The 17,390-nt window shown below is 43.3% G+C and overlaps 1 protein-coding gene, 2 long non-coding RNA genes and 2 pseudogenes across 5 annotated transcripts; 2 read left to right on the forward strand and 3 right to left on the reverse strand.

Annotated features, from left to right (window-relative positions):
• Positions 1 to 5,296, forward strand: part of LOC117191766 — a 55,865-nt pseudogene extending 50,569 nt beyond the window's left edge.
• Positions 5,297 to 7,158, reverse strand: LOC117191769 (annotated as a pseudogene).
• Positions 7,159 to 8,959: 1,801 nt separating this feature from the next.
• Positions 8,960 to 9,586, reverse strand: LOC117191784. The gene is made up of 2 exons (XR_004474076.1): positions 9,461 to 9,586; positions 8,960 to 9,329 (listed from the first exon to the last, which is right to left on the reverse strand). It is a non-coding gene; the product is annotated as an uncharacterized LOC117191784 (long non-coding RNA).
• A 304-nt stretch (positions 9,587 to 9,890) lies between these two features.
• Positions 9,891 to 12,655, forward strand: LOC117191775 (myosin heavy chain, non-muscle-like). 3 transcript variants are annotated; one of them, XR_004474063.1, is made up of 3 exons: positions 9,891 to 10,052; positions 10,903 to 11,168; positions 12,248 to 12,655. XR_004474063.1 is itself a non-coding variant. In XM_033396547.1 (3 exons), exons 2-3 carry the CDS (start codon positions 11,037 to 11,039, stop codon positions 12,371 to 12,373), a joined length of 195 nt encoding a protein of 64 aa, XP_033252438.1. In that variant the 5' UTR covers positions 9,902 to 10,052; positions 10,903 to 11,036; the 3' UTR covers positions 12,374 to 12,654. The 3 variants fall into 3 exon arrangements, 1 of the variants encoding a protein (XP_033252438.1); XR_004474064.1 differs by lacking the exon at positions 12,248 to 12,655 and adding an exon at positions 11,912 to 12,012 and having other exon boundaries at positions 9,895 to 10,052; XM_033396547.1 differs by having other exon boundaries at positions 9,902 to 10,052; positions 12,311 to 12,654.
• Positions 12,656 to 13,834: 1,179 nt separating this feature from the next.
• LOC117191782 lies at positions 13,835 to 14,427 on the reverse strand. The gene is made up of 2 exons (XR_004474074.1): positions 14,336 to 14,427; positions 13,835 to 14,204 (listed from the first exon to the last, which is right to left on the reverse strand). It is a non-coding gene; the product is annotated as an uncharacterized LOC117191782 (long non-coding RNA).
• Between the last annotated feature and the right edge of the window lie 2,963 nt (positions 14,428 to 17,390).

The following is a 17,390-nucleotide window of genomic DNA, read 5'->3' on the forward strand; positions in this document are numbered from 1 at the left end:
CCAAACGATCTCTATTCTAATTCTGTTTGCAGGTGAAATTGGCCGAGATCGAACGCGCACGATCGGAATTGCAGGAGAAGTGCACAAAGCTGCAGCAGGAGGCGGAGACTATCACCAATCAGCTGGAGGAGGCCGAGCTGAAGGCATCGGCAGCCGTCAAGTCGGCCAGCAATATGGAGTCGCAGCTGACGGAAGCGCAGCAGCAGCTGGAGGAGGAGACACGCCAGAAATTGGCCCTCAGCTCCAAGCTGCGCCAGATCGAGTCCGAGAAGGAGGCGCTGCAAGAGCAGCTCGAGGAGGATGAGGAGGCCAAGCGTAACTTTGAGCGCAAGCTGGCCGAGGTCACCGGCCAGATGCAGGAGATCAAGAAGAAGGCTGAGGAGGATGACGATCTGGCCAAGGAGCTGGAGGAGGGCAAGAAGCGGCTCAACAAGGAGATCGAGGTGTTGGAGCGACAGGTGAAGGAGCTGATTGCCCAGAACGATCGCCTGGACAAGAGCAAAAAGAAGATCCAATCGGAGCTGGAGGATGCCACCATCGAGCTGGAGACGCAACGCACGAAGGTAGGTCCCTGGCCCTCGTCATAGTTCCTTGAAGGACTGCCTTTGCTAATCCCCAATCCCTCATAGGTGCTCGAGTTGGAGAAGAAGCAGAAGAACTTCGACAAGACCCTTGCCGAGGAGAAAGCCATATCACAGCAGATCGCCCAGGAGCGCGACACTGCAGAGCGGGAGGCGCGCGAAAAGGAGACCAAGGTGCTGTCGGTGTCCCGCGAGCTGGACGAGGCCTTCGACAAGATCGAAGATCTCGAGAACAAGCGCAAGACACTCCAGAACGAGCTAGACGACCTGGCCAACTCCCAAGGCACCGCCGACAAGAACGTCCACGAGCTTGAGAAGGCAAAGCGCGCCCTGGAGTCGCAGCTGGCCGAGCTGAAAGCACAAAACGAGGAGCTCGAGGACGACCTCCAGCTGACGGAGGATGCCAAGCTGCGTCTCGAGGTCAATATGCAGGCCCTGCGCTCCCAGTTTGAGCGCGACCTGCTGGCCAAGGAGGAGGGGGCGGAGGAGAAGCGACGAGGACTGGTCAAACAATTGCGCGATCTGGAAGCGGAGCTCGATGAGGAGCGCAAGCAGCGAACGGCCGCCGTGGCGTCGAAGAAGAAGCTGGAGGGCGACCTCAAAGAGATCGAGACCACGATGGAGATGCATAACAAGGTGAAGGAGGATGCCCTGAAGCACGCCAAGAAGCTGCAAGCACAAGTCAAGGATGAGCTTCGCGACGCCGAGGAGGCCAAGGCGGCCAAGGAGGAGCTGCAGGCGCAGAGCAAGGAGGCCGAGCGCAAGGTCAAGGCCTTGGAGGCAGAAGTATTTCAGCTGACCGAGGATTTGGCCAGCTCGGAGCGGGCCCGACGGGCGGCCGAAACGGAGCGCGACGAGCTTGCCGAGGAGATTGCCAACAGTTCCAGCAAGGGATCGCTGATGGTCGACGAAAAGCGGCGACTGGAGGCCCGCATTGCCACACTCGAGGAGGAGCTGGAGGAGGAGCAGTCGAATTCGGAGGTTCTGCTCGACCGCAGCCGCAAGGCGCAGCTGCAGATCGAGCAGCTGACCACCGAGCTAGCCAACGAGAAGTCCAACTCGCAGAAGAAGAAGAATGGACGTGCCCTGCTCGAGCGCCAGAACAAGGAGCTGAAGGCCAAGCTGGCCGAGATTAAGCCGGCACAACGTCCCAAGGTAAAGGCCACCATCGCCACGCTCGAGGCCAAAATCGCCAATCTGGAGGAGCAGCTGGAGAACGAGGGCAAGGAGCGACTGCTACAGCAGAAGGCCAACCGCAAGATGGACAAGAAGATCAAGGAGCTGACGATGAACATCGAAGACGAGCGGAGACATGTCGACCAGAACAAGGAGAAAATGGTAAGCAACCCGACCGTTCCTGACTGTGCGATAGTAATACTAAAGGATTCGTTTTGCTCCCACAGCTGAATAGCCGCATTAAATTGCTCAAGCGCATTCTGGACGAGACGGAGGAGGAACTGCAGAAGGAGAAGACACAGAAGCGCAAGTACCAGCGCGAGTGCGAGGATATGATTGAATCGCAGGAGGCCATGAACCGCGAGATCAACTCACTCAAAACTGAACTACGGTAGGTGCAGATCCCTGTTCGATCAAGGGTTTTGTGACGGAAGGGGGAAGTCTCTAGCGCTATGTCTCTCTTTCGCTCTCTTCCGGGATTCAGATTCTTCCTATATTGTTTTGACATTTTATTGTTTTGGTTTAAGCTCCATCCAAGTGGCCGAGACCGAAAAGGCCAAGGCCTATTCGCCCAAAAAGGATGCCGCACTCATTATAAATTGTGAGGGTCTGCATTAGGTTTCGAATCGTTTCGCTTCTTTCTCGTAGGCGCTGTAAGTGCTGCTGGCCAAGATCCATAGTCAGATCCTCAGACCCAGTGAATGTGAACCAGAATCCACTCCAAACCAAAGAAAACCTAGCAACCACACCTCTGTGTACTTCTCTCTGCATGTTAGGAACACACCATCCAGCAAAATCATCCAACAGTGCGAACTAATGCCGTTCAAACTCCTATTTTAAATAGAACTTAGTTCGTGCAACTCCAACCTCTGTTCTGTTATTTTTGTATTCCCCCATGCACTGCACGTCTACCCAGAACCATCCTCTACTATATATTGTAAACCCTGCAACTTGTATGTCTCCCTTTCCTTTAGACGCACCGGCGGCATGGGCCTCAGCTCCAGCCGGCTCACGGGCACACCTTCATCGAAGCGCGGAGGAGGCGGTGGTGGGGGCGGCGGCGGCGGTGACGACAGCTCATCGGTGCAGGATGAATCATTAGATGGCGAGGATTTGGGCAGTTGACGCGTTAATTATTAGGTCAAGATCGAGAATAGGACGGAGAAGAGATGAGCAAAATAAACGATTATATTTAATGTTTCTTTTATATAATTTCTCTGTTATTTTTTATATAAACTATTATACATACTTAAATTAAAAACGTAAACCAACAAAACCAACATTTTATAACGACAAAAAACATAAACAATGAAACAAAAAAAGCAAAAACAAAAACAATGTTGTCAAACACTCCAATTTCCCCCCAATTTAAATTTATATAAAACAACCATTAAAACATAAGAAACTTTCCCTGCATCCCTCGATTGGCTGCCGATCGGAGCAAGCATCGAAAATTAACGAGAGGGAACGTTGTGAGTTGCTGCGGACACCGCAACTCTACATTTATACCCGATACTAAGTCAGTATGGCTCTCCTCCGGCAGACGCCGCTAATATTAAACGACACGACAAAGAGTGCGTGCGAGAGAGACAGAAAATCAGTCTGAGCGTGACGTCGGGCGCTGCGTAGCCACTGCAAATTGATTTGTTCCTATTGGCTATAAAAATGATCCGATCTGATCCAGATTCAGGAATCTGATAGATATGGTCCTTATCTATGATTCTGCGTTTTTAGTTTTTTCGTATCTTCAATATTGTGGATGCCACAGATTTTCGCTCTTTGTGGGGGCGGAAGTGGGCGGGGCAAAGTTTTGAAATATTCTTGTAGCAGTGACATATCACAGAAGTCTGGATCCAAAACATCGTTGCTCTACCTCTTATAGTCTTTGAGCACTAGGCGCTGAAGGGGACGGACAGACGGACAGACGGACGGACGGACAGACGGACGGACGGACAGACGGACAGACAGACATGGCTCAATCGACTCGGCTATTGATGCTGATCAAGAGTATATATACTTTATGGGGTCGGAAACGATTCCTTCTGGACGTTACACGTATCCACTTTTACCACAAATCTAATATACCTCAATACTCATTTTGAGTATCGGGTATAAAAAGTTCATATCTGATTTCCCCTCTTCTTGCAGACTGTTCGAAGTATGCCAGTTTCTGGAGCGCGACGGACAACTAATGATTCTTCTGGTCTTTGAGCACCTGGAGCAGGATTTGTCTGACCTCATCGAACGCCTGCCCAAATCAGGCATGTCCCCCACCACAATCCAGGTGATTACGCATAATACCTTTATTAGTCAAACTGTGTAACCAAACGATCCCATCTGGCAGCGTCTGTCGCGGGAGCTCCTGACCGGCGTGGACTTTCTGCACTCGCATCGCATCATCCACCGCGATCTGAAACCGCAGAATCTGCTAGTTTCCGCTCAGGGCCATCTGAAGATTGCCGATTTTGGTCTGGCCAAAACATACAACTCCGAAATGAAGCTGACATCAGTGGTTGTTACGCTGTGGTATCGCGCTCCCGAGGTACTTCTTATCCAGCCCTACAACAGTTCCGTGGATCTCTGGAGTGCCGCCTGCATAATCTTTGAGATGTTCAACCGGAAGGCTCTGTTCCCGTGCACATCAGAGAAGAACCAGCTGGATCGTATATTCGAGTATGTATCGAATTAAATGTGTATCAAGTTTATATCTAAATCTCTGTTGTTTCCATCTCTCCCCTGTAGGCTGACGGGCCGACCCACAGATCAGCAATGGCCCAAAACCATCTCTGTGGCACGGGAGCATTTCCCTCACCGCCTTCCCAAGCGGCCACGTGACTTTTGCCCCAACCTGTGCGAGTTCTCCGATGACCTGTTGAATGTACCTTTGTGTGTTGCTCTCTCCGTCTGGATAAACATACTAATCTATGCCCTCCTCCATGTCCTTCATCCAGCAAATGCTGTCGTACGACATAAACATGCGCCCCTCGGCCCTGGATTGCCTAGAGCACGATTACTTCACGCAGGAGCCGCTTTAAGACAGGGCCACCGATGGGTACAATGGACAGAGCTCCCAGATGTAGTCGGGTGGAGTTCGTACGCATTGGATGGCCGCAACCAGTGTTTTGTTCTTGTCATAATGTTCCTTTAAATGCAGTCCAGCATGTCATTCATTTTCCAGTCTAGGTGTCTTGCCCTGCAACCGGGTTGCAGCTGAATGAATACCATACCTTAATATGTTTTTAGTCGTAAGTTAAGTGTGGAACGTGCGCAAAACGTGTAGCCGCAAAATCCCAAAAGTGGAACGATTCTCGGGGAAGATCAGTCCCATTCGAAATGTGATACAACAAGTTCAGGAATACATTATACAATTTCAAAATTTTGTACAGCAGCAGAAATAATTCAATATTTATGCCTATGTGCAGAAACTATGTTTGTAAATACACATATGTACATATGTATGTAAGTATACATATATGCATTGATACCTACATAATTTGTTATAGATCCTATGGACCGTAAATAAAAGTACAGTCCCATAATTAGTGTTGGTCAATATGCATGTATATGTATATGCACTCACAAGGAGATCAGAATCAGGCCAGGCCAACGAGTATATAAAAGACTAGGGGCAGCACCAGATTGTCCACTTGGTCGGTAAAGGCCTCCACCATGGCTGAGTTGATGGCTGCGAAAATGGTTGCAAACCACTTGGCCTGTGTCATGGCCAGCAGACCGGTCGCCTCCAGCAACCAGACGGACAGAAGGATGGACATCACGAAGGCGATAGTGCCTTCCAGGGAACGTGAGGAATCTGCAAGAGTTGAAAACGTTGTATTAGTCAGCAGTTCAATGGGAGTGTTCTCCTGTCACTACTCACTTCCCCACATGTTGCGTCCCATCTTGGAGCCCACCACACTGGCCGCGGTGTCGCCCACGCCCACTGCCAGGATGCCCGAGAGCAGGATCAAAGTATCTTTTCCGGAGCAGGGGCAAGGAGTCAGCCATAGGGGCATGGAGCATCCAATAAGCAGGCAGAACGGGGTCAGCGCCAGAACCCCAGCGTCCTTTTCATCCCTGAACGAGTGGAAAGCGTCGGTCAGCCTGTCCGAAAATGGAGGAATCTCTAGCAGTCGCATCAGCTCCAGGACCACAAATGCCGCCAGCGCTATGCCCGTGGCTAAGTACAGTAGAGTGCAATGAAAGAGCACTCCTGGAACGAAGACAAGCACTATCAACAGGTGGAATATCTTACGGATTCGGGTGTTGGCTTGAACGGTGTGCCGCAGTTGCCAGGTGATGGTGGCGCCGGTCAATAGAACGAGCACCAGGTAGAAGCCTATAATTTGCAGTCGCTTAGGGTTCCTGAAGATGAACTGGAGCAGAGCCACAATAGGCAGAGGACTGGTGACGGTCCAGCAACAGGTAGAAAGGAATAGGCCCACGCAGTCGTGGAACTGCGGTCACCAGCACGCAGAGAATGAGCAGCCACATCAAAGCATTCTGTGAAAGAGTGGGCTCTGATTCTGATTAGACAGGATTAGATGTGGATGAATGATCACCTAAACCCACCAGCATTATAAGATTAAGTCGGTCAAAAGGTCTTGGCATCCGCGTCCGCGGAGCACAGTTCGTAGAGCCGGTAAGTGGCGCTTATCACGAACAGCATAAGACCTTGGAATAGAATGGAGGCCTCGCCGTAGGTGAAGCACCGTGAGAAGCCACGCATCATGCAGATGTAAAAGTGCTGGTAGCCAGCTATCATCAGGAACCCCGCGAACACAGCAAACAACCGGAAGTGCCCAGGCAGAGGCCGAAACCAAGTGCGGTGAATGTTCCCGGCAGTAGGCTGATGATGCATTTGGCCAGTATGCTCGTGTCCGCAAAGAAGTACACGAAGAAGCAGAGTGTCTCCACGCACATGCCAGCGGCTGTCACCGTCAACATCAGATGGAGATGGACCTGCTCCTTGCAGGTCGGAGCGTTTAGAAAGCGCGAGGCCAAGGCCAGCGGCATCAGAAAGCACATCCAACCGCCACTCGACGCCCAGGGCCTGTTCGTCCAGTGGATTGGTGATAAGATAAGATTAAGTAGAGCGTCATTAACACTCAACTGGGAACTTTGCACTTTGACTCACCTGGGCAGCATGACATTGTCTCGCTTGGCGGTGGTGGAGTCGTGGACCCTGCTGCTGCTGTGGTGTCTATCCAAATGCTCGGAATCGCTGGAATTGCTCTCCGTTGTGGCGCCGGAGGACAGGTCCGATTCGGAATGTTCTGTTTCGCTGATTGAGCGTCGCATTGTCGCTTGTTTTATTTGTTTCTCAGCTTAAAGCATACTTCTAAGTGCCAAATGTTTGTTTTTTCTTGGACGCCCATCCGCCCGCGGATATATGGCCTGACCCTCAGAAATATACCAAAATATACCGCATTTTCAAAATATACCGTAAATATACTGACGAACTCAAGCTCTATAATCCATATTCCTCGTTTTTGATATTCCGTGGAATATTAATAGCTATCTATATCTCTCAGCCCTACCCACATAATTTTATACGATTTATGAATCAATTTTTTACTAACTGGCTTACTCTAAATACTTGCTTTTGCAGCAGAGACTAAATTTTTGCCTGGGATGACAAACATTTTCTCAATTCTATAATATCCTTTCCTAGGGTATGCATTGTTGCTTGCATTTTTCCGCAACATGGAACGCGATTATTGCTTTCCGCCAATGAAAATTATGGCAGGAAACGGCTGCGACAGAATGTCAGGATGCGTCGTGTTAATATTCCCCAATAATTGGTAATATTCACCCTAAGTCGATGTCCAAATATAGTAATTTAAGAACATAATTTAAAAGTATGGAATGGGACTCATTGTTGTCAACCGGTTATTACCGATTCAAATAAATACTGAAATATACGGTATTATTTTCAAAATATACCGACGTATTTTTGATATTCTGGCGAATATTACTAGCTAAATAGAACCCTCAGGCCTGCCCACATAATTTTATCCGACTAATGAATCAATTTTCTACTCGACTGGTTTATTTTAAATACTTGCTTTTATTTGATTTTGCCCAAAGGTCAAACAAATAAAACGTAAGAGATTATCTATATAATGTGTTTGTACAAAAATTGTGTGTACACACTTGCAACCATGGTCGATCTATCGGCCTAGCCCGCCAGATTCGAATCTATCCTTCTTCGTTCTAATCTGTGCGCCCAAAAGTACGCTGACCGCAATTGCCAAAACTATGCATCGTGGTATAGCCGCTCTATATAACGAATGACCCTTTTATATCTTTATTATCATATTGCTGATTTTGCATTGCTTTATATGAATATAAAACTTGATCAAATTGGAAAGACATGATGCGAGATGTGGATGCGATGCGAAGTAAAGCAACTAAAATTTTGTTGTAATGATTAGCTCAGTACGATGAGAAGGTGGGTCGGCGGAACGTGTATATACGTTTCACAAGAAAAGTCACACGTGCAAAAAGATTGACACACAACTCTATTTAACTTTTGACAGATGTCAGAAACAATCCCAAATAAGACACCTGCGTTCGTGGAAAAAGCTATCACCACTAGGTGAAAAAAGGTTATTGTGCTAAAACAGCTCCAAAATGAAAACTACGAAGTGCACGATATCTACAACCTGGGAATGGGTAGAAAGTACGGTCAATATTCCATTCTATTTTTTCCAGACCGTTTTCCACCGTCTACTTCGTCAGTTCGCCCTCGTCTGTACCGTCAGCTAGTGTTGGCTCGGTGCAGATTATAAATGTTTATAGAATTTTAATAAAAAAATGGAATATTTTGTTGAATAAAATAAAGATAAAAAAGAAATAGCAAGAGAGAAATAAGAAGCAAAGGAGGCGAAGGAGAATTGATTCAATAAATAAAAGGTACAGAGGAAGTGCACCAGACCACCGACTGTTTCGTCTACAATCCGGCCTGTTGCCTCGACGCCTATCCGGCTTCTGAATTCTGCGATGCCGAAATTAATAAATGCAGTTGCTGATTTACTATGTATATAACAAGGTCGAAATAATTATAGTCATAAAATCAAAATCAAAATCAACAGAAATAAAATGTAAAAACATTTTGTTTAGCTTTATAACATTGTTATTTAAAAAAAAAGTGCCGATAAGTTGCGCTTATCGCACAAAAGGAGGGATTTTTCATCGCAACACTGTCCATTTCATTACGTTTTATTTCTGACCTTCTTTGCTCAAACCTTATTTTAGGCACAATAAAATTAAATTAAGCATTTAAAGCTAGCTAATCTTCTAGAAAATTTATTCATCTATCGGATAAAATTATGTTTTGAGGACTGAAGGTCTTAGCTAATCTTAAGTCGAATTAAGTCAGCATGATTCGTGATTAAATATTTTTATAGCACTTTAGGTGAAAAATATCGTGGTCTTTTTTTATATAAAGATGAAGAACCTGCAAGAGTAAATATTATTTTTTGTCTAGTTCAAGTTATTATCAGTTTAAATAAAGGGGGTTTAAGTGGGCTAAGTACGTTTTTTATCAGACGGTCAGACTTCTGCTCTCTTCTGAAACGAAAAAATGAGTCGTTATATTTTAATGGGCCTTAAAAACGTGTATGGACAACAAACAAAAACAGCCAAGGCAAATTGCAAGGTTCGTACGAACCTTACCTCGGAGTTGTTGACAAACAATATACCTTGAAGTCAAAAGGGTGACTTTATCCTTTTATCCTCTTTTTTCTCGTTTTTATTAGCAAAAATTCCATGTACGTAACAAAAGGCGTTGATGAATTATTCGTCTAATAATTTTAATGTGTCAGATTGATAAATCGTTCACTCTTTCTTGCGACGAAAAATTGAGTCGTAATTTAAAATGGGCTATAAAAAAGGGTAAGGACAAGGGGCAAAAACAGCCAAGACAAATGTCGAGGTTCGCGTGTGATGAAAATATTAAGCAAAAGTGGATTTCAGCTTGCATGCGGTTGCATTTTCAGGGCCGTTTTGCCTGCTGTTCATACCCTTTTTTTTCTTCCATTATGTGTATATATATACTGAAAATATACTGAATGCGAGTACGCGTTGACAATAAATCGAAAACTATAGAGGTGCTACCGTTAAAATCGTTAAAAGTCAAACCCAAACACAGAGACAACGCGAAGACCACGAAGCAAGTGGATAGTGGAGTAGGCAAAAGTGAAAGAGAAAATAGAGAGAACGCGAAACGTAACGCAACAAGGCAATAAACAGTGAGTAAAGCAACCGCTGAAACGACGTGCGACGCGTCGAAATGTGAGTTCCTGCGTGTTTGTGTGTGTGTGTGTGCATGTGTGTGTTGGTGCGCTGAAAGTGCAGCTGTCGCTTGAAACAAATAAAACCGCACAATTTCCATATAAAAAGACATTGCAAGACGCAGCTTGCCAGCAATATATCAATAAATCGGTAGTGCGAGAAAACAGCGAAAACCGAAGGCGAGGAGCAAGCGCGACAAGAAAAAATAAAATGCATGTAGAATAATTTTAACGCCCAAAAGTCTCCGGTCTGTCGGCGACGCTGACGCTGATGTCGATGCCAACGCCGACGCCGCTTGTTGAAACAAATGCATCGAAATACGTGCATTTCGGTGAAAATTGAGTTGAATTTGCACAAATGCAGTGCTGACAAAGTGAAACGAGAGAATAAAAAACAATATTAATGTGCAAAATATGCGGAAAACTGCTTTGAAATGTGGAGAGCGCAGAACAGCGGTACACAAAAGAAGGAAAGAGAGAAGGGAGAAAAGGAATGGAATGATGGCAGCTTATACCTGCTCTGCTTCGAAAAAGAAACCGAAACCAGCCACCAAAAATGTTTGCTGCCGGCTCTGCCGCTGCTCCTGCTGCACTCTTCGGAATGCAAACTGGTTAATGGTTCATTTCTAGACACAGCCGGCTTGAGCAACTGTGGCCATATTTTTTCTTCTTTTGCGCTCTTCCCTTTTGAAACTGTTCTCGCCGCCTCCGTTTTGTGCCGCTCTTCTAAGATAAAGAGCGCGCGTCTCGAGATAAATGCGAAAAATATTGTATCTCAATGGCCGCGGTGTTTCCGATGTGAAAATTAAACGAAACCGTATTCATTATTTTGTGTTTGTTCTGCTGAACAGAAAAGTGTGTATTAAAAAACCTCAATAGCACCCACATTACGACGAGAAAACTCAAACGACAAAACCATAGTTGAATTGAGTGAGAATAATATATATATATATATAGAGAGAGAGAGAGTAAATACACCGCTACAATGTCGGAAGAAGTAGATCGCAACGATCCCGAGCTGAAATACCTTTCGGTGGAACGGAACCAATACAATGATCCGGCCACACAGGCGGAATGGACACAGAAGCGCCTGGTCTGGGTGCCCCACGAGAATCAAGTGAGTTGAGTTCTACTGAAGAACCCTTGCCCACATATTCCTCCTGCATATTCGCACATTCATTTCTCTGCTGAAATCATCAGCGTTAAAAGATGCCACAGTTCTTCAAGTTGGTCAAAAACCAAATCAATTTGCCGCTAAAAGGGTTTTGCACAACATTTTCCAATTTGCATATCGCAGCCACACTCTGACTCACTCACACCAAACAAAAGAGAACGAAAGAGCGGGAGAGCAGGGTCAGGGATCCAGCGAGAGCGAGGCAAAACAAGTTTGTAATCTCTGTCCCTGTATTAGTGTTGAGATATGTTCTGCATGTGTGTGTTTGTGTGTGTGTGTGAGTACTGCCTCTAGCTACCCTGCAGTACGGGTCATTAATGACTCAGCTGCTGACACGTCGATGACCGCGTCACTACCCCCGATGACATAGTCGATGACCGGCCATACGCTCAGCTGATGACATTAACATGGAGATGTCCTAGGGCATAATCGATGACATTGTCATCGAGCATTGCCGAAAAATCATGACTTAATAAGCGATGATTTTTCACGATTTTTTGGCTTAAAATCATGCATTTTATAGGTGATGATTTTTACCTAAATATCATGCACTTAATAAGTGATGATTTTTCACGTAAAATCATGCATTTAATATAAAAAGTAATACATTGTAATTGTTTATTTTTCCAATTATTTTTATTTATTATTATTCATTATTGTCTGCTTTGTATTTTTTTTCTCTTGAGGTCTTCTGAAAATGACTATTCTTAATGTTGTGAATAGCCTTCCGAATCACTTTTTCTGCTGGCTCGTCGGGTATTTTCATCTTCACCGCCGCTGAAATAATTTTTTATTATTTTATAATTTTTTTACCCTCAGAAATATACCAAAATATACCGCATTTTCAAAATATACCGTAAATATACTGACGAACTCAAGCTCTATAATCCATATTCCTCGTTTTTGATATTCCGTGGAATATTAATAGCTATCTATATCTCTCAGCCCTACCCACATAATTTTATACGATTTATGCATCAATTTTTTACTAACTGGCTTACTCTAAATACTTGCTTTTGCAGCAGAGACTAAATTTTTGCCTGGGATGACAAACATTTTCTCAATTCTATAATATCCTTTCCTAGGGTATGCATTGTTGCTTGCATTTTTCCGCAACATGGAACGCGATTATTGCTTTCCGCCAATGAAAATTATGGCAGGAAACGGCTGCGACAGAATGTCAGGATGCGTCGTGTTAATATTCCCCAATAATTGGTAATATTCACCCTAAGTCGATGTCCAAATATAGTAATTTAAGAACATAATTTAAAAGTATGGAATGGGACTCATTGTTGTCAACCGGTTATTACCGATTCAAATAAATACTGAAATATACGGTATTATTTTCAAAATATACCGACGTATTTTTGATATTCTGGCGAATATTACTAGCTAAATAGAACCCTCAGGCCTGCCCACATAATTTTATCCGACTAATGAATCAATTTTTTACTCGACTGGTTTATTTTAAATACTTGCTTTTATTTGATTTTGCCCAAAGGTCAAACAAATAAAACGTAAGAGATTATCTATATAATGTGTTTGTACAAAAATTGTGTGTACACACTTGCAACCATGGTCGATCTATCGGCCTAGCCCGCCAGATTCGAATCTATCCTTCTTCTTTCTAATCTGTGCGCCCAAAAGTACGCTGACCGCAATTGCCAAAACTATGCATCGTGGTATAGCCGCTCTATATAACGAATGACCCTTTTATATCTTTATTATCATATTGCTGATTTTGCATTGCTTTATATGAATATAAAACTTGATCAAAATGGAAAGACATGATGCGAGATGTGGATGCGATGCGAAAAAGCAACTAAAATTTTGTTGTAATGATTAGCTCAGTACGATGAGAAGGTGGGTCGGCGGAACGTGTATATACGTTTCACAAGAAAAGTCACACGTGCAAAAAGATTGACACACAACTCTATTTAACTTTTGACAGATGTCAGAAACAATCCCAAATAAGACACCTGCGTTCGTGGAAAAAGCTATCACCACTAGGTGAAAAAAGGTTATTGTGCTAAAACAGCTCCAAAATGAAAACTACGAAGTGCACGATATCTACAACCTGGGAATGGGTAGAAAGTACGGTCAATATTCCATTCTATTTTTTCCAGACCGTTTTCCACCGTCTACTTCGTCAGTTCGCCCTCGTCTGTACCGTCAGCTAGTGTTGGCTCGGTGCAGATTATAAATGTTTATAGAATTTTAATAAAAAAATGGAATATTTTGTTGAATAAAATAAAGATAAAAAAGAAATAGCAAGAGAGAAATAAGAAGCAAAGGAGGCGAAGGAGAATTGATTCAATAAAAAAAAGGTACAGAGGAAGTGCACCAGACCACCGACTGTTTCGTCTACAATCCGGCCTGTTGCCTCGACGCCTATCCGGCTTCTGAATTCTGCGATGCCGAAATTAATAAATGCAGTTGCTGATTTACTATGTATATAACAAGGTCGAAATAATTATAGTCATAAAATCAAAATCAACAGAAATAAAATGTAAAAACATTTTGTTCAGCTTTATAACATTGTTATTTAAAAAAAAAAGCGCCGATAAGTTGCGCTTATCGTACAAAAGGAGGGATTTTTCATCGCAACACTGTCCATTTCATTACGTTTTATTTCTGACCTTCTTTGCTCAAACCTTATTTTAGGCACAATAAAATTAAATTAAGCATTTAAAGCTAGCTAATCTTCTAGAAAATTTATTCATCTATCGGATAAAATTATGTTTTGAGGACTGAAGGTCTTAGCTAATCTTAAGTCGAATTAAGTCAGCATGATTCGTGATTAAATATTTTTATAGCACTTTAGGTGAAAAATATCGTGGTCTTTTTTTATATAAAGATGAAGAACCTGCAAGAGTAAATATTATTTTTTGTCTAGTTCAAGTTATTATCAGTTTAAATAAAGGGGGTTTAAGTGGGCTAAGTACGTTTTTTATCAGACGGTCAGACTTCTGCTCTCTTCTGAAACGAAAAAATGAGTCGTTATATTTTAATGGGCCTTAAAAACGGGTATGGACAACAAACAAAAACAGCCAAGGCAAATTGCAAGGTTCGTACGAACCTTACCTCGGAGTTGTTGACAAACAATATACCTTGAAGTCAAAAGGGTGACTTTATCCTTTTATCCTCTTTTTTCTCGTTTTTATAAGCAAAAATTCCATGTACGTAACAAAAGGCGTTGATGAATTATTCGTCTAATAATTTTAATGTGTCATATTGATAAATCGTTCACTCTTTCTTGCGACGAAAAATTGAGTCGTAATTTAAAATGGGCTATAAAAAAGGGTAAGGACAAGGGGCAAAAACAGCCAAGACAAATGTCGAGGTTCGCGTGTGATGAAAATATTAAGCAAAAGTGGATTTCAGCTTGCATGCGGTTGCATTTTCAGGGCCGTTTTGCCTGCTGTTCATACCCTTTTTTTTCTTCCATTATGTGTATATATATACTGAATATATACTGAAAATATACTGAATGCGAGTACGCGTTGACAATAAATCGAAAACTATAGAGGTGCTACCGTTAAAATCGTTAAAAGTCAAACCCAAACACAGAGACAACGCGAAGACCACGAAGCAAGTGGATAGTGGAGTAGGCAAAAGTGAAAGAGAAAATAGAGAGAACGCGAAACGTAACGCAACAAGGCAATAAACAGTGAGTAAAGCAACCGCTGAAACGACGTGCGACGCGTCGAAATGTGAGTTCCTGCGTGTTTGTGTGTGTGTGTGTGCATGTGTGTGTTGGTGCGCTGAAAGTGCAGCTGTCGCTTGAAACAAATAAAACCGCACAATTTCCATATAAAAAGACATTGCAAGACGCAGCTTGCCAGCAATATATCAATAAATCGGTAGTGCGAGAAAACAGCGAAAACCGAAGGCGAGGAGCAAGCGCGACAAGAAAAAATAAAATGCATGTAGAATAATTTTAACGCCCAAAAGTCTCCGGTCTGTCGGCGACGCTGACGCTGATGTCGATGCCAACGCCGACGCCGCTTGTTGAAACAAATGCATCGAAATACGTGCATTTCGGTGAAAATTGAGTTGAATTTGCACAAATGCAGTGCTGACTAAGTGAAACGAGAGAATAAAAAACAATATTAATGTGCAAAATATGCGGAAAACTGCTTTGAAATGTGGAGAGCGCAGAACAGCGGTACACAAAAGAAGGAAAGAGAGAAGGGAGAAAAGGAATGGAATGATGGCAGCTTATACCTGCTCTGCTTCGAAAAAGAAACCGAAACCAGCCACCAAAAATGTTTGCTGCCGGCTCTGCCGCTGCTCCTGCTGCACTCTTCGGAATGCAAACTGGTTAATGGTTCATTTCTAGACACAGCCGGCTTGAGCAACTGTGGCCATATTTTTTCTTCTTTTGCGCTCTTCCCTTTTGAAACTGTTCTCGCCGCCTCCGTTTTGTGCCGCTCTTCTAAGATAAAGAGCGCGCGTCTCGAGATAAATGCGAAAAATATTGTATCTCAATGGCCGCGGTGTTTCCGATGTGAAAATTAAACGAAACCGTATTCATTATTTTGTGTTTGTTCTGCTCAACAGAAAAGTGTGTATTAAAAAACCTCAATAGCACCCACATTACGACGAGAAAACTCAAACGACAAAACCATAGTTGAATTGAGTGAGAATAATATATATATATATATATAGAGAGAGAGAGAGAGTAAATACACCGCTACAATGTCGGAAGAAGTAGATCGCAACGATCCCGAGCTGAAATACCTTTCGGTGGAACGGAACCAATACAATGATCCGGCCACACAGGCGGAATGGACACAGAAGCGCCTGGTCTGGGTCCCCCACGAGAATCAAGTGAGTTCTACTGAAGAACCCTTGCCCACATATTCCTCCTGCATATTCGCACATTCATTTCTCTGCTGAAATCATCAGCGTTAAAAGATGCCACAGTTCTTCAAGTTGGTCAAAAACCAAATCAATTTGCCGCTAAAAGGGTTTTGCACAACATTTTCCAATTTGCATATCGCAGCCACACTCTGACTCACTCACACCAAACAAAAGAGAACGAAAGAGCGGGAGAGCAGGGTCAGGGATCCAGCGAGAGCGAGGCAAAACAAGTTTGTAATCTCTGTCCCTGTATTAGTGTTGAGATATGTTCTGCATGTGTGTGTTTGTGTGTGTGTGTGAGTACTGCCTCTAGCTACCCTGCAGTACGGGTCATTAATGACTCAGCTGCTGACACGTCGATGACCGCGTCACTACCCCCGATGACATAGTCGATGACCGGCCATACGCTGAGCTGATGACATTAACATGGAGATGTCCTAGGGCATAATAGATGACATTGTCATCGAGCATTGCCGAAAAATCATGACTTAATAAGCGATGATTTTTCACGACTTTTTGGCTTAAATCATCGCTTATTAAATGCATGATTTTTGACTAAAGATCATGCACATAATAAGCGATGATTTTTACCTAAAAATCATGCATTTTATAGGTGATGATTTTTACCTAAATATCATGCACTTAATAAGTGATGATTTTTCACGTAAAATCATGCATTTAATATAAAAAGTAATACATTGTAATTGTTTATTTTTCCAATCATTTTTATTTATTATTATTCATTATTGTCTGCTTTGTATTTTTTTTCTCTTGAGGTCTTCTGAAAATGACTATTCTTAATGTTGTGAATAGCCTTCCGAATCACTTTTTCTGCTGGCTCGTCGGGTATTTTCATCTTCACCGCCGCTGAAATAATTTTTTATTATTTTATAATTTTTTTACCCTCAGAAATATACCAAAATATACCGCATTTTCAAAATATACCGTAAATATACTGACGAACTCAAGCTCTATAATCCATATTCCTCGTTTTTGATATTCCGTGGAATATTAATAGCTATCTATATCTCTCAGCCCTACCCACATAATTTTATACGATTTATGCATCAATTTTTTACTAACTGGCTTACTCTAAATACTTGCTTTTGCAGCAGAGACTAAATTTTTGCCTGGGATGACAAACATTTTCTCAATTCTATAATATCCTTTCCTAGGGTATGCATTGTTGCTTGCATTTTTCCGCAACATGGAACGCGATTATTGCTTTCCGCCAATGAAAATTATGGCAGGAAACGGCTGCGACAGAATGTCAGGATGCGTCGTGTTAATATTCCCCAA

This window comes from Drosophila miranda (assembly GCF_003369915.1).
Source record: "Drosophila miranda strain MSH22 chromosome Y unlocalized genomic scaffold, D.miranda_PacBio2.1 Contig_Y1_pilon, whole genome shotgun sequence".
Classification (NCBI taxonomy): domain Eukaryota; kingdom Metazoa; phylum Arthropoda; class Insecta; order Diptera; family Drosophilidae; genus Drosophila; species Drosophila miranda.